The sequence below is a fragment of the Hyaena hyaena genome, unplaced genomic scaffold, assembly GCF_003009895.1.
Source record: "Hyaena hyaena isolate Hyena2069 unplaced genomic scaffold, ASM300989v1 scaffold_78, whole genome shotgun sequence".
NCBI lineage: Eukaryota > Metazoa > Chordata > Mammalia > Carnivora > Hyaenidae > Hyaena > Hyaena hyaena.
In genome coordinates this window covers 3390073-3406321 of record NW_024080710.1, presented here as the reverse complement: position 1 = coordinate 3406321, position 16249 = coordinate 3390073, and the positions used below count along the sequence as shown (strand labels likewise).

The following is a 16249-nucleotide window of genomic DNA, read 5'->3' as shown; positions in this document are numbered from 1 at the left end:
AAAGGGTGGGCAGAGTGGCCCGCAGACCTGTGTGCTGCACCCCTGCCCCCAGGCTTCACAAGGACCTAGGTGGTGCCAAGCCCAGCCTTTGCCCAGCCCAGCTCAAGCCTCAAGGGTGAGCCCCATCTGGGCCTCCGGGGGTTGTTTTATTCCAGCTTCCTGGGGTCACTTAGCAAGTTGCTTCCCCTCTGCACACCAGAATCTCTTCAGCTAAGGGCACCAAGAAGAAACTTCGAAGAGGGTAAGAAATGTCTCTGTTGTTAAGTGAGAAGATGCCTTGCCAATTGGATGGAGGAGCTCTAGATGCTGGGGCCCTGCTCACGGACAAGCTCCAAAACTATGCTTCAGGCCCCATGTCCTCGGTGGCCCAGAGCCCTCAGGCCTCCCTCAACAAGGCAAACTTCTCCTTCTTGGCCTTGCAAAGGGAGATGAGGCCTGGGTGGAGGTTGGAGAGATACCTGGAGGGCTCCCAGCATCAGGCCGGAGCAGAAGGAGCTAGGGGACCACACCAGCTACCTCCCTGTCTACCCAAGGGTGGGATGGAGCTAGAGGGAGCCAGTGGGAGGCAAATGGACACCTTAGCCTTTCTTGGCCTCAAAATCCTTACTGGATGTCATAAGCCTCTGCTTCCTCCCCTAACACCAATCTTGGACAAAGGACCTGTAGCTCCTGAGTTGCTGGGAAAGCTTCCCCCACTGGTGGGAGAGTCTGGCTAAGCCCCTCTGACCCTCAGCCTTCTCCCACCGCTGTGGAAGCTGGGCACCCCTTCGACATTGTCTCTTCCTCCTCCACTGAGGCCCCTATTCCACTGTGGTTTATCAGAGAAGCAGGCAGGTCCAGGGAGGGGAGACAATGGCTTCACCCAACCAGAAACATAACTTGGTCCGGTAAGTCTGCACACCCCCCAGGTCTGGGACACTGGCTGTCTGAGGCTCATTCTACCTCCATACTGTCTGGGCAGCACTACACACCCTTCTGAATCCACTCAGGAGCTTGTCCGTGGGTCCCTAGCTCAGGACCACCCCTCCCAGAGCTCTGGAGAAGTTACTTCCTTATCCTGTGACTCTGCCCAGCACTTGGGCCCATGGAGAACAGTTGGAAGTAAGGCTGCAAGCCCTGGACTGGGGGAGGAAGGTATATATCAGGGGCTCACTTCCCTGGCATCCCCATCAATGACCCACTTGCCCTGGGTGTGGACATGTGGTCCTGAACGGGATCCGAAAGACGCAGGGAGAGACCAAGGGTGTATTCAACAAAGTGTTCTTTAGCTTTAAATGAAAAAAAAAAAGGGGGGGGGGGCCTGTTCACTGACAAATGACATTGGGAAACCCTGAATAAGACAAAGTTGAACATGCTGCTTAACTCCAGTTCTTGGAGCCTTTAGCTCTCCAAGGGGAGAGGCCAAGTACGGCATTTCCTGAGGGCAACGAACTGGGGCACTTTCCCCCCATTGCTTTGGTCCCGTGGTCCCCGGGTCACAAGTGGGAAAAGGCTTTAAGGCAGCTACCTCAGTGGGAAGAGGGCAACAGGAATGCTGTGCAGAGAAGCTCGTGTGTGTGTGTGTGTGTGTGTGTGTGTGTGTGTGTGTATTGGGGTGCTGGTCTCCTGGCTTCCCATGTGACCTCCCTGGATCACTCTTACCCAGAAACCTGGGACTTGGCGGCTCCCTCCAACAACAGCAGAAAAGGGAATGGGGAGGAGGCCAGTGGTCTGAGGCTGTGACATGACCCAGGAGGTCAGAAGGTGGAGGGACCTCCTCCATCTGTCTCTTCCCTCCTGCGTCTGCCCCTCCAGCCGCAGCCCCACCCTGGCAGTCTCTCCCCAGGGAGTGAAGGGCTTTCTGTCCGTCTTCCTGTCTGGCTGGTGGTTTTCTCCCCTCTTTCCTGAGATGGTGACACCAGCAATGGGCTGTATGGCTCTAACCAGACACACGAATACTCAGCCCCCAAGAAGCAGCTTCATCCCCAGTTAGACCCTCATGGTCTTTCCTTCACAGCCTCTGGCAAATGCCCAGGATGGATTCCATCAGGCTTCCTCCTCACAGAGGCTTCTGAACACACGGGAGCCAGCCTGCCAGGGTTGCAGGCCCCAGGGCCTGGGTGGGGCTGTCCTTCTGGCTGCTAACTCCTCCCCCTTGGTTCTAGGCCCCAGGCCTCTGCCTACAGCCCCGCCAAGGCGACCTCTCCGGCACCTGCCACTCATACATACAGTGAGGCCCCAGCTGCCCCTGCGCCCAAGCCCCGAGTTGTCACCACCGCCAGCATCCGGCCTTCTGTCTACCAGCCAGGTGAGAGGCAGAATGGAGGGGACGCTGTCAGGCTGGACGTGGCTTCTAGGCCGCATCCCGAGAAGGATGGTGACCAGCGAGGGCCAGCTAATGAGGCTCAGCCGTCCTTCTCGCTAATGTGGGCCAGAATCCTAGGGAGCCTGCCTCTGGCCCTGGTGAGATGGGTGAGTGGTACCAGCCAGGGGCGGAGCCTCCCGGCTCTTAGGCAGATAAGGTTCCTGGCTGGGGATTTCCAGGCTCAAGGTGAAGGAAGAAGAGAAGGTTTAGAGGGGAGGAGCTTGTTTCTCCAGGAGTCTGGATCTAGCTCAAGCTGGAAGACAGGCAGCTGTAATGAAAATGCCATGGGTTTGGGACAGTGACCCCGGGCAAGATGCTCATTCTGTCTGGTCTTTTGGTTTCCTCAGCCGAGGCAGGACAACGGAGGCTCAGAGAGCACATGTGATAAGCAACAAAATGCTCTCTGTCCGTGGCTGAGCTCACTTAGCTGTCTGTTCCATTGCTCTGGTCTCCATTCTCATCACTGCCCAGGGCCCCTTCACAGGGATGAGGGCTCACTTCCTTCCTTCCTCAGCAAAGTTTGGCCTGCTCCCCAGAGCCCAAGGGCGATTCTCAGTCTGGCTTGTACCCCACCTTCCCCTGCCTGGCCCTGCTCAGACCCCTCCTCAGTGAACCTGAGGGCTCCTTAGCTAGTATCTTCCCAGGTTTGGGGAGGGTCCTGTGTGTCCTGGTCTATAAGATGTGCCCACAGGAGGGCTCTGGGCAACTACAGTCATCCAGGGCTGATGTCACCCTCCTTCCCACTGGATTCTGCCTCTTAACTCCGGGAGGGCAGGGCTGTGGCAGATTTTCTTCACTATATCCCCAGCACCTGACTCAGGCCTGACACAGAGGAGGGGGTCAGCAAAGGTAGTGAATGAAGGAATAAATGAATGAATGAATGAACACTGGTGAGGAACTCCAGTCGGGGGGAAGGGATGGGGAGGGAGAGGCTGTGAACTGTGCACTCTGGTGGTCCAACACACAGGGGTAATGGATCACAAGGGTTTCCAGAGCGGTACCCTGGTGCAAGTTCCATGAGTGGGTGAGAGAGGGTTTTAGGTGGGCACACACTTCTCATTGAAAGCATTGTACTTCCAACATATTTCTCTGTACAGCCATCTTGAATACAGCAATGATGACATTTTCCGCTTGCAGCAGTATACAAACTGTTCCCTGCCCTGCTCCCAAATCATCACATGCACAACCATCTTTACATACGAGAAAGAGGTGGACTGAGGAAGCCAATAACCTGTTTGGGAAGCAGGTAGCTAATTCTAAGGGAACGGGAAGGGGGCTCCTGCGTGTCATGCAAGAGAGGGGGAGTCGGTCCAGCAGTCATCAGGTAGAGGAACAGCGAAGTCTGGACTCAGGAGCATTCCTGTTAAGGAAAATGAGAGACCCCAGAGAGGATCCTCAGTGAAGCCGGAGAGCAGGGGAGGTAAGACAGGGACTGAGCAGGAAGGGCTCTGCTTTGGGGACCTTGTCTTGCTCTGTAGGGCCCGGGAGCCCTCATCAGCCCTCCGATTATAAAGCCCAGGCTGACCGCCGCAGTGGTAAAGCAGTTTGGGCATCGGGCAGGCTCCCGTGCCGGGCCCAGCTCTGCTAATCTAAGGCCTGAATTTCCCGCTCTGAAAATGAGCATGAAACTATGTAGACCTCCTGTTCTGGGGGAGAAAACGAAGGGTACTTGGCACACAGGAGGTGCCCTTCCCTGTCCTTTCCGACGCAGGGACACCAAGTTCTGAGGTTGAAAATCCACAGGAGTAGGGAGCAACTCGGAGCTGGAGGCAGTGGTGAGGACTCTCCGAGGGAGCTGGAGGACGCGGCCGCGCGGCGGAGACGGGGACCCCCGGAGGGAGGGTGGGAAGCCGCCCGGGTGAGCCGCGGCGGGCGGAGGCGAGGCTCCGTCCCGGCGCAAGGAGCCCATTTCCGTTCCGGCCCAGCCCGGGCTCGCTTCCCAGGCGGGTCCTTCCGGGCACCTTCCGGGGCGGACCCCGGGCTTCGGCGCCGCCGCGCCGGCCGCCGGCTCTCCTCCGCAGGCCCGCCAGGGGGCGGCAGGGCTCCGGGGGCGCCCCTCTCCTCGCCCCAGGGCTGGGGCCCAGGCGGGCAGGACGTGCCGGAGCCCCGGGGCGGCGGGCCTCTCTCCGCGGCGTTCCCAGGCGGTGCAGACGTTAACTCACGCCTGCCCGCAGGGGAGGAGGCGGCCTGCCGCGCCCCCGTCCCGGGGAAGGCCCGGCGGCTGGCAGGCGGCCCGGGGAGAAGCGGGGAACGCGGGCCCGAGCCGCAACCGTCCTTCGCCGTCCCCGGGCCCGGCCGCAGCTCCCCGCGGGGCTGCTCGGGGCCGAGGGTGGCGTTCGCAGCCCGGGTCTCATCGCTGGCGCCGGGGCTGGGCGGCCGCTCCGCGGGAGCACCTGGGGCCCGGGAGGCTGCGGCGCGGGCCTCAGCGTGGGCGGAGGTGCCCGGCGCGGGCCGGGGGAGGCCACGTCGGCCCGCGGGCCGGGCGGGGGCCGGCGCTCGCGGGGAGCCAGGCCCGACCTGGAATGAGTCAGAAATCACCTTGTTTAATTACACATTCCCGAGGCCGCCGAGTGCGATAGGGGCCTTTTGAACTTGCCAATTAGAGGTGAAATATCACCTTCTAATTTAGCCGGGCTTAATTCTGTCAAGCAGAAATAGCAACAGCCTCGGGCTCGGAGATGGGATATCAAGTCTCTCTCCCGGCACGTCTGGGGTGGCGCGGCCGGCCAGGAGCAAGGGCGCGGAGGGAAGGGGACTGTGGAGCAGCTGCTGCGCGCCGCTCTCACCCTCACCCCACCAGAGTGGGGGGGGGACGCCCTGTGGAGGGGGGGAGCTGCAGGCCTGAGCCTCGGGGAAGTGGAGATCCCCAGCTCTGGGTGGGCGTAGCCCTGAGCAAGGGAGCGGTCCACCGGGGTCCAGATTCTGGCGTGCCTCTCTGACCTGCGGAGACTTTCTCCGGGGCTTAGACAAGGGGGCTGGATCAGGGAGTCTGGAAAGCCTTCCGGAGGAGGGAGGAGAACGTCTGGCAGGCAGAGGGAATAGGGCTAGTGTTGCCGGAGGGAAGCAGGAAAAGTGGGCAAGGGCCCGATTTGGAAGGGGCTTGCGAAAGCCTGTTTTGCTGCCCAGGGGGTGGTTAAGCTGGGAATCTGGAGTTGAGTCCGACTGCCCAAGCTCCACTTTGGTAGTTCACTAGGTCCCTAGTGGTAATCACTTAGGCTCACCAAGCTTTATTCCCCATCTGTACAATGGGCTGGAAAATATCTGCCTCACTGGATTGCAGTGAGTATTACATGCAATAATGCAGGTAAAGGGACTGGCATATGAGAGCAGTCAGCACTTGGTGGCCACTGTTCTGATGAGGGCAGCACTGTTCAATAAAAATAAAGTTTCTTGTTAGCCACATTTTTAATGAAGGAAAAGGAGGGTGAAATTAACAAATTTTATGTAACTCAATATATTCAAAGCATCATTTCAGTATATAATCAATGTAAAATTATTAATGAGATACTTTATATTCTTCTTTTGTACTAAGCTCCGAAATCTGTATTTTATATTTATAGCTCTTCTCAATTTGGACTAGCCTCATTTCAAGCGCTTGCTGGCCACATAGGGCTGTGCATTGACACAGGATTAGGGTTTTGCTTTTAATCCTTTTAGCAGAGATCCCATACTTTACACACAAAAAAAATAGAGACAGAGGAGTGGGAACAAAATCTTGCACAGAACCCCGTTATATATACTAGAGAGGAATGAATCTGCTCTGAAGTTCTGCTAGATCACCTCTCCCCACAGCCCCTGCCTGGTGGTGTTCCCTTCATCACCCCTGCCCCCGGCACTTTGAGACCCTCTTGCTCTGGACACTTGGGTGTTATGCAAGGTTGTTAGAAAAGGTGACAACGCTTCAAATTTGGGCTTCACAAATGTTGTCCGGTATGTCTCACCACTCCTTTGAGGCAGGCAGGGGCGGCATACATTCCACCACAGGTGAGTAGACTTCGTCCCAGGTTATCTGATTACAGGGTGTCACGTCTCCCACCCCCACCCCCAGCATCCTACGGTCTCCTGGACAGTTAGTTACTCCTAGGTGACCATCAGGCAGTAAGGTGAACTGACAGTTCATCCAGACCCTGACACCCGGGAGGCACCATCCTCACCATCCTCACTAATTTGAAATGATGCATACATTGTGCCAGGCACTAGGCTAAGCACTTTCTATTTCTCATCTCCTTTAATCCTCGTAACTACCCTGTAAGGCACTAAGAATTATTAATGCCATTTTTAAAAAAGAAAATTCAAGCCCAGAGATGTTAAGGAACTTGCCCAAGGACACACAGCCAGGATTCAGTAGTGCTAGGCCCTGAACCTAGGGCTCTTGATGGTCGTGCTACATGTCAGAGCACGGGACCTCCTCCAGGTAGATAGCTCCCCTTCAATGACACACTGCATGGAGATTTTCTGAAAATCAGACCCACATTCTTTACAGGGGAAGCTTGGGGAAATAAAATGGCTTTGGAGACTCACTCTGCCACTTACTGGCTCTGTCTGAGCCTCAGTGACCTCAACTGTCAAGGGAACTAACCCAGATGACTTGTTATGTGCCAAGCCTACCCCCTTAATAAGTGGGGAGAAGACTGATTCCTCAAGGAGAGGGTTTTACCTTTAGGAGCCAGCATCGCTCCCAGCATGGCTCCAGGGCAGGGCTGCGGAGGATTTTACCCCTTTACCTCTCAGTAACAGAGCCTGATCCCTACCCACCCATGGTAGCCCGGGGGTTCCCATGTTGCCTGGCTCTGAAGGGCCAGTCATCTGGGAGCAGAAGGTAGAGTTGAAGCAGCAGGCCTCAGGCCACCCAAGGTGATTCAGGAGAACGAGGTGGGAGAGACCAGAGGCCGGTGGGGAACTTTAGCCCTGAGAAGACCTTCCTTTCCAGGCTGGAGACTGATGGGGGCTGCCTCAGCACCCCTCAGTATAGGCCATCCACCTAGGCAGGCTCAGGAATGGAGGGAGGCTGCCCCAACATGTTTCCCAGGATGGGAAGAATGAGGGCTCTTTCCAGAGGCTCAGACTGTGAGCTGAGGTGAGGCTTCTGGAACCATTCTGGCTGGAAGAGGAAGCCGGCTGGAATGTGTGTGCAGGCTCGGCAAGGGAGGCAGCGGCCCTGAGAAAGCTGGGTTTTGAGGGCCCAAGCCTCAGAGAGCTTCTGGTGAGGAGCTGCAGTGCTTTTTGGCGTTGTCACCCCAAAAGTGTTTTCAGCTCTCAGGGAGCAGCAAGGGGGGGTTCCAGAACCGGGGCAGTACGTTCTCGTCCTGCACTCTGACTTCCACGGTACTCTCTGCACAGCCACTCAGACATTCTCTGGTTCCCCTAAAGTGATGTGGGAGAGCATGGGTCTCCCAGAGGCAGCCACACACGGAAGTGAGCTGTCCCCCGCCGCCCGCCGCCATCTCTGCCCAGGCTTCCTCCGAACACTTCTCTTGACACCCTTACCCCCACCCCACATTGAACCAAGGTGAAATGTCCCCCAGTGCAAATCAAGCCAGACTGTTTTTCAAGACAACAATTGCAGCTGAACATGAAACCTGAACTTGAAGCCCCAACTGCCCTGTCATCGGCTCTGTCCCAAAGGCCGGACTAGGTCCAGGTTCAGCAAACACAATTTGAGGCATTTCAGATGTCAAAGCGCTGGTCAGAGTGTAACCAAAAGCATCTTCCAGTCAAGGCCAAGCTGACCCGCTCCTGAACCTCTTCCTGGCCCTGAGGACCCAGATATGAGGCTCGCCTGGCACCCCCGCCCCCATTCCCTGTCTTCTGCAGGCCTCTGGCAGCCAAGGCCTGGCCAAGCCCCACCCCACACAGCTGCAGATATTTATAGCTATGTCCCTTTCCCAGCCCTGTCCCAGCTCCCGAGGGCTCTTGCTCTGCCAGAGGCAATCTGGGGCATCAAGAAGTTCAGGAACGTGTCTTCCATAAGAATTGGAATTGTCCTGCTCTAATATTAAAGTCACCTTTTACAGTTTTCTGGCTGGGGGCGGGGGAAGTTGGGAGAAATGAATTCCTGATACATTTTTCTTTGGCTCTCTTTGCTTTGCAGTGCCTGCATCTACCTACAGCCCATCCCCAGGGGCCAATTACAGTCCAGCTCCCTACACCCCCTCACCTACCCCTGCTTACACCCCCTCACCCGCCCCCACCTACTCCCCTTCCCCGGCACCAACCTATACCCCCTCGCCAGCCCCGAGCTATAACCCCTCGTCCTCAGTGACATACAGCGGGGGCCCTGCGGAGTCTGCCAGCCGCCCCCCGTGGGTGACAGACGACAGCTTCTCTCAGAAGTTTGCCCCCGGCAAGAGCACCACCTCCGTCAGCAAGCAGACCCTGCCCCGAGGGGCCCCTGCCTACACCCCAGCAGGGCCCCAGGTGTCTCCCCTGGCGAGGGGCATCGTTCAGCGGGCTGAGCGCTTCCCAGCCAGCAGCCGCACTCCGCTCTGTGGCCACTGCAACAACGTCATCAGGTATGGTCCAGCCTTGGCTGTGAGCTGGGGTGCTGGAAAGGCGGGGGTGTGGGAGGCTCACCCACTCTCTGAGCCCTGGGCGGGGGGGGGGGGGTGTCAGGAATAGGGAAAAGACTGCTGAGCAGCCTCGGGCGCCTTTGGCTTGCCACCTAGTCTGACCCTCTTTGAGCTTTAGCTTCCATACCTGTGTGACACGCACTTCTCTGGGGAGTCGGGAGAATTCCATGAGGTAAGTGGGTGAAGCTCCCAGCACGGTGCCTGGTGCCAGGACCTCCCCCTTGGGCTAAGGCCGGGTTCTGGGAATTGTAGGTCTCGTCAGTAGGTTTATTGGGGATGTTGCAAGCTGGCTGACAGTGCTAGTTTTGACCCAGCTTTCCTTCAGGGTTGCTTCTGGGTCTTTCCACAGACAGGCCTGTGCTGCTCAGGGCTTTGGTGGGCATCTGCCACACTAAAAGGAAGACAAGTCATTTCATGGACCATAGGTGATACTTGTTGGAACGTAGCGTGTTTATAGTATGTGTGTGCTGGGGAGGTGAGCTTATATATGTGATAAGTATACTTTTATTTAAAAATAAAGTAACACAGGGACGCCTGGGTGGCTCAGTCGGTTAAGCGTCCGACTTCAGCTCAGGTCATGATCTCACTGTTTGTGGGTTTGGGCCCCGCGTCGGGCTCTGTGCTGACAGCCAGCTCAGAGCCTGAAGCCTGTTTCGGATTCTGTGTCTCCTGCTCACTCTGTCTCTCTCTCTCTCTCAGAAATAAATAATAAAAAAAAAATTTTTTTAACTTTTTAAAAAAAGAAGTGAAAGGAAAATAAAAATATTTTAAAAAATATTTTGAAAAATAAAGTAACACAGAAAAAAAAGAAACAAAGTACATTTGCTCACTAGAGACAAATTAGAAAGTTCAGGAAAGTGGGGCACGTGGCTGGCTCAGTTGGTTAAGTGTCCAACTTCGGCTCAGGTCATGATCTCATGATTCTTGAGTTCAAGCCTAGCATCAGGCTCTATGCTGACCTTGTGGAGCCTGCTGGGGATTCTCTCTCTCCCCCTCTCTCTCTGACCCTCCCCAACTTGTGCTGTCTCTCTCTCTCAAAATAAATAAACTGAACACATTTAAAAAAAAAAAAAGAAAATTCAGAAAAGTAAAAATTAAAATTTAAAACGTTCCCTTGCAGTCCCACTGCTCTATCTGCTAATCTGGAATTAGGCTCATTTACTGGGTCTAGGGTACTGGCGCTGTGGCCTTGAACAACTTACTTCATCTCTCTGTGCCTCAGTTTCCTTATCTGAAAATGGGTACTCTAATTCTACTCCTTAGGATTATTATAAGAACTAAACAAGCTAATAAATGCACATTTCCTCTTAGATAGTGCCAGGCACAAAGGCACCCCCGTTGCCGCAGTCATCTTTGCCCTTACAATCATCAGGCGTCAACTGAGTGGATATTCTACAGTGTGCGTCCATGGTCCCCTGTTGGCAGATATTGGAGCTGTTTTCCCCATTTCTCTTTATTGTAACTGATGCAACAATGAATGTCTTTTTGCACAGAGCTTTCTCTGAATTTCACATTAGTTCATTTGAACAGTCACAAAGATAGAGTTATTGGGTCGCAGCACGAATATTGTTGGAGGTCCTGAAATATCTGGTCTCAAGCTTGGTGCTGCTCTCTGCTTCCCCAGGGGCCCCTTTCTGGTAGCCATGGGCCGTTCCTGGCACCCGGAGGAGTTCAACTGTGCCTACTGCAAGACCTCTCTGGCAGACGTGTGCTTCGTGGAGGAGCAGAGCAACGTTTACTGTGAGCGCTGTTATGAGCAGTTCTTTGCCCCAGTCTGTGCCAAGTGCAACACCAAAATCATGGGGGTAAGTGGGCAGCATCCCTCTCCTCTGACCCTGTATTTTCCCCACTAGTCTCTTCCTGTCTCCAAGATTGTGGCCTCCCATTAGGAAGCCAAGAAGTGGCCGCCAACAGAGAGAGAACAACTCTTTCTATCCTACAAGGGAGTTGGTTTGCCACCAATGAACTAGGGAGCAAATGAACTTGAAGGGAGAGATGGTTACATGCCCCGGCCACACAGCTTGAAGTGTTGGCAGAGCATCTGTAAAATGAGCTATCGCTTCATGGACTGACCTCACCATGCACCCACACGTGGCCTTGACCCCCCTGAGCTCCATGCTCCTTTGGGAAAATGGTGGTCATAAGCAGTACCTCCCCACCATCTTTGATGGGAGGGTTAAGAATCACAGCTAGGTAACCACCTTCCAGATGATTCTGACACAGAACCTGGCACCCAGCAAGCGCTGCATGAGCAGGAACTCCTCTGCCACCACTCCCCCCCCGCCCCCCAGGCCTTTCCTGAGTAGGTAGAAGGCCCATGTAGTCCTGCTGCCCTTTGGGATGCTCCAGCAGTAGCCAGGGCCTGGTGAGGAAGAGCGGGACTGGCTTCCTCTCTCCCTGGGACTTTTCTGGCCTGAGCTGAGGCTGTTTCCCTCAGGAAGTGATGCATGCCCTGAGACAGACATGGCACACCACCTGCTTCGTCTGCGCAGCCTGCAAAAAACCCTTTGGGAACAGCCTCTTCCACATGGAAGATGGGGAGCCCTACTGCGAGAAAGGTAGGGCCACTGTGCTGTGGGGAAGCCTTTGTCCGTTCACATTCAACCATCAGGAGGCTCCAAATGGCAGAATCATGGTTTTCTGGGTGGGAGTTGGGTCTATAGCTTCTTTTTTTTTTTACACATTCAATCTCTGCTCCTTTCCTTGACCCAAATATGTGGATCACCAGTAGGCATCTTGTAACCCTTCATATGATTTTGATCTGGAGACCACAAGGTCAAGTCTAAAAAGGCTTTGTCTCTGGACTTCGAATTAGGTTCTGTCCCAGGCTCCATATTGGACTGGCTTTGTAACCCTGAGTGGGTTATTATACTTCTCTGAGCTTCACTTTCTCCATCTGTTAAAAGGGGGCATATAAATGCCTGCCCCATGAGTTGTAGTGAGGATTAAACCAGAGGAAGTGTGTAAAGCATCAAGCACGTGAAAGCCCCTTTCGCTGTCCCTGTCACATTCCTCCAGAGTCCCATAATCTCCCTGTCTGAATTCAGAGTTCGTCTGTTCCCCAAAATGCTACATTATTATCTTAAAACTTGGAGTAAATTATTGTAAATTCTGAAGACAAAGCACTCTATTAGAGAATTGCTGTCCTGGCTAATTAGCCACTCACTCATTTATGCATAGCCTGCCTTTTTCAGAAGAGGGCTTAAGGCAGGTTCTAACAAAGGTAACATGGACATGAAGGTTAACACAATAGAACTAGAAAACTAGCACCAAGCAGAAGAAGGAAGTTAGTTTTAAAGTAAGTTAGTTTACTTTAAAATCAGAAAGGAAAAAACACTCCAGTTCCTCAAGGGGAAAAGCAAAGCAGACTAAAATGATTTTCCCCTGACAATAAATTATAAAAGAAATTTCTTGGGTTCTTATATACTGGTAAGTTCTATTTTCTAGCTCTTATTAATGGAATGACTTACTCAGTCATTCTGTGCCTCAGTTTCCATATCTGTAAAAGGGAACAGATAATGACGTCTTTTCCCTTCTTATGAGTGCATGGTGATAATTATTAGATAATTAGTAGATAATGGATAAGTGTGTGGTTTTGTCAATACAAATTGCTATTATTAATTGACTAAGAACATTTACAGCTCCAATAATTTGTGTCTGAGGCTTGCAAAAGAATGACAGATTTCCACTATCACCACTGTCCCTCTCCACAGTGAGCCCCTCCCCCCCAAAAAAAATGATGGACATTTGGGTTGCTTCCACTTCTTGGCTATTGTGAATAATGCTGCTATGAACATGGGTGTTCATACACACAGTGTTTTTTAAAGTTTTTTTGTTTATTTTGAGAAAGAGACAGAGAGAGAGAGAGAGAGAACATGGGTGAGGGGCAGAGACAGGGAAAGAGAGAATCCCAAGAAGCCCTGTGCTGTCAACACAGAGCCCAACATGGAGCTTGAACTCAAAACAATGAGAAATCAAGAGTTGGATGCTGAATGGACTGAGCCACCCCGGTGCCCCTAAAAGACCCTGTTTTCAATTTTTGGGGGGTATATACCCAGAGGTAAGATTGCTGGGTCATATGGTATTTCTATTTCTGAATCTTTTAGAAACTTTCACACTCTTCCCATAATGCATAATGGTGTTGCACCATTTTACAATCCTACCAACAGTGCACAGAGTTCCAATTTTATTACATCTTTGCCGACACTTACTATTTTGCTGTGTTTCTTTTGGTACCAGCCATGCTAATGGGGGTGAAGTGGTATCTCTTGTCATCATTTTTATCAGCAACTTGGAGAAGACACAGAAGAGAGAATGCCAGAATGATAGGATCTCGACTCAAAAAGATTTCAGTCAATTGCCATGATGAGCTGACACTTTTGTATATGATACCTTGCGTATAAGTAAGGAAGATCAGCCCTTCATGGATGGGCCTGCCCCGGAGCAGTGACCCAGACTGGTGGGGTGTTGCGATCACCTGGGGAACTTTAAAGATATAAGGAACACCTGGGTGGCTCAGTCAGTGAAGCATCCAATTTTGGACCAGGTCATGATCTCCTGGTTTGTGGGTTCAAGCCCCGTGTAGGGCTCTGTGCTGACAGCTCCGAGCCTAGAGCGTGCTTCGGATTTTGTGTCTCCCTCTTTATCTTCCTCTACCTGCTCGTGCTCTGTCTTTCTCTCAAAAATAAATAAACATTTAAAAAAAATCAAGAATTTAAAAAATAAAGATATTAGAAAGAACAATTCTCAGACCTACGGATGCAGAATTGCATCACTCTACCCCCACCCAGATGATTCCATATTCAGTTAGGTGTGAGAATTGAGGTATGATCCCAAGAACAACAATATCAGAATCACAGAAATGCAGATCTTCAGGTCCCACCCCAGATCTGCTGAATCAGAAATTCTGAAGGGTAGGGCCCAGCAATCTGTGTTTTAGTGAACGCTCAAGATGATTCTGTTTGCAAACGACTGCTCTAGGAAAGCACTAGGCCCTTTTTCAGCAGAGAGCACCTGTGATTTGATGGATGGAAACCCTTTTACAATAGCAATAAAATCCATTAAATACAGGGTATGAATTCAACTCGGGGCATAAGAGAGTCAGTCAAAGAAAATTATAAAGACCTAATAGGAGAAATAAAGTAAGAAATAAATAAATGAGGAGCTGGATTATGCTCCTGGTGGGAAAGACCCACACACAACCTGACTTCCAATTATATTCTCATTTTTTAGGATAAATGAGAAATATATTAACTTTAAAAAATGTATTAGGGTCAAGACTTGTGCTACCAAAATTTAAAACAAAATGGCAGGCAGTTCTTAAGACCTTACAAAATCAAATATAAAACAGAAAAGCCAATCAGTAGGCAAGACTAGACATTCCATTGTAAGAGCTTAATCTTAGGCACAACGAGAAAAGGAACTGGTGTTTAGTAAGGCTTTCTGAACGTTCCTTTTACTTGTCCATTCATCATTTATCCATCGGATGGATGCCAGTTCCTGTGAAAGACACTGAGGATTGGGAGTGGGTCTGTCCTCAAAAACCTCAAGCAGATACATCATCATGTGATATGCTGGCACATAAATGGATAGTCAAGAGATAATGATTGAATGGATGAGTCAATGGAGTGAGAAGGTGGGGCAGCCCAAGATAAGCCCCCAGAAAGGTCATCTTGTCTCTCTTGGTTGGGGTGGATGATGAGGGCTTCCCAGAAGGAAGGCCTGGCCCAAAGGGTCACAGACATCCAGGTAGACAAAGTGGAGATGGCATTAGGTGAAGGAGAGAGAAAGGAACCCAGAGCATCTGGAGGCTGGGAGTAATGAGAGAGAAGTCAGAAGTGGGGGTGCAGGGCTGGCCCTCCCATGGAGGTGGGGTAGCCTATGGCCCTGTTTCTCACCCATACTAGTTCCTACAGAGCACAGAGTCAACTGTAAACCCACTGTAACTTTGTAAAGGAAGCAGAATAATGTTTTCTTAGCTCTGGTGAGGTGATAGATTTCTGCCTACTGAGGAAATGAAGTATGCTGTCAGAGTCAAGATTAACAGACTGTGATATATGTAACAACATTTGCATGACAAATTGTAATTAACCCCCAAAGGGGAAACCATACATTGGAAAAAATAGATGAGAGATATAACTTATCAAAGCTCAATGGCAAATAAATAACTGGAGACCGCATGAAGCTGCGGAAAGAGAATGAACTTTGGAGTCCATCAAGGCTCTTTCCTGCTTGTGTGAGGGAACCTCTATGGCCAGTCTCCTTGTCTTTAAAATGGGAATAATACTTCCTCACAGAAGAAGATGGTGAAGATTCACCAAGAAACTTAGGAAGGCACTAATATCGGACTGGTGCATAATAGGGACTTGGGTCACGTTTCCTTCCCTCCTTCTATCATTTATAAAACCATTCACAGTAAAAGCTAGTATTTTTTAGTGTTTGTGCCAAGTACATTCACACGCTTTGTCTTATTTAATTTGTACAACAACTCCACGACTTAGGTACTGAAAGATGAGACACTGAGGTGTTAGGTGCTTTGTCCCAGGTATGAACAATTCCTGAATAGAGCTGGGACTTGGGCTCAGTGCTTTTTTTTTTCTTCAGAACCCAAGTGCATGGGGTGCCTGGGTGGCTCAGTCAGTTAAGCAGTCAATTTTGGCTCAGGTCATGATCTTGCAGTTCATGAGTTCGAGACCTGCATCAGATTCTGTGCTGACAGCTCAGAGCCTAGAGGCTGTTTTGGATTCTGTGTCTCCCTCTTTCTCTGCCTCTTTCCCACTCACATTCTGTCTCTCTCTCACTAAAAAAAAAAAAAAGAAAAAAGAACCTAAGTTCATAACACCCCATGGCTCACTGCCTCTCCACATGTGGTCTAAGATGGCAAACAGGTGCACTGTCCCCAAGGGAATCTGAGCAGAAAAATGGTATAGTGAAGAGCCACCTTGGCAGAGCTGTGAAGAAACAAGTGTACTTCTAGGGGAATGAAGCCTTTGTAAAAGGCATCTAACTTCTCTGAAACAATCTGGAAGCGTTCTACAATGAATACTGTGGAATTGTGGCCACTGGGACCCAAACAAGCAGCTCCTGAGTTGGAGAAGCATGGGACCCAGCTCACTGTGTCTCAGCTGTGTGACTCTGGCGAGCCTCAGTTTCTTCATCCTCAGAACAAAACAAAAAATAACTCTAGTTCCACCTCTGAGAGATTTTTCTGAAGACTACATTTATTCATTGATTTATTGATTCACTGGTTCATCTGCTCATGCATTCATTCAACATGTATGTGTTGGGTACTGATTTGCGTGTCACACACCATGTCGAGGGTGGAAAGAAAGCAAAT

General features: G+C 51.5%; 1 protein-coding gene across 1 annotated transcript in view; it reads left to right on the top strand.

Moving 5' to 3' along the window:
- The window catches only part of LDB3 (LIM domain binding 3), a 62685-nt gene that overhangs the window by 38308 nt on the left and 8128 nt on the right, over nt 1–16249 (top strand). The window contains exons 11-14 of the mRNA XM_039233711.1: nt 2145–2287; nt 8436–8856; nt 10538–10718; nt 11351–11471. Coding sequence (XP_039089642.1) covers nt 2145–2287; nt 8436–8856; nt 10538–10718; nt 11351–11471 — 866 coding nt within the window. The remainder of the gene's footprint in view (nt 1–2144; nt 2288–8435; nt 8857–10537; nt 10719–11350; nt 11472–16249) is intronic.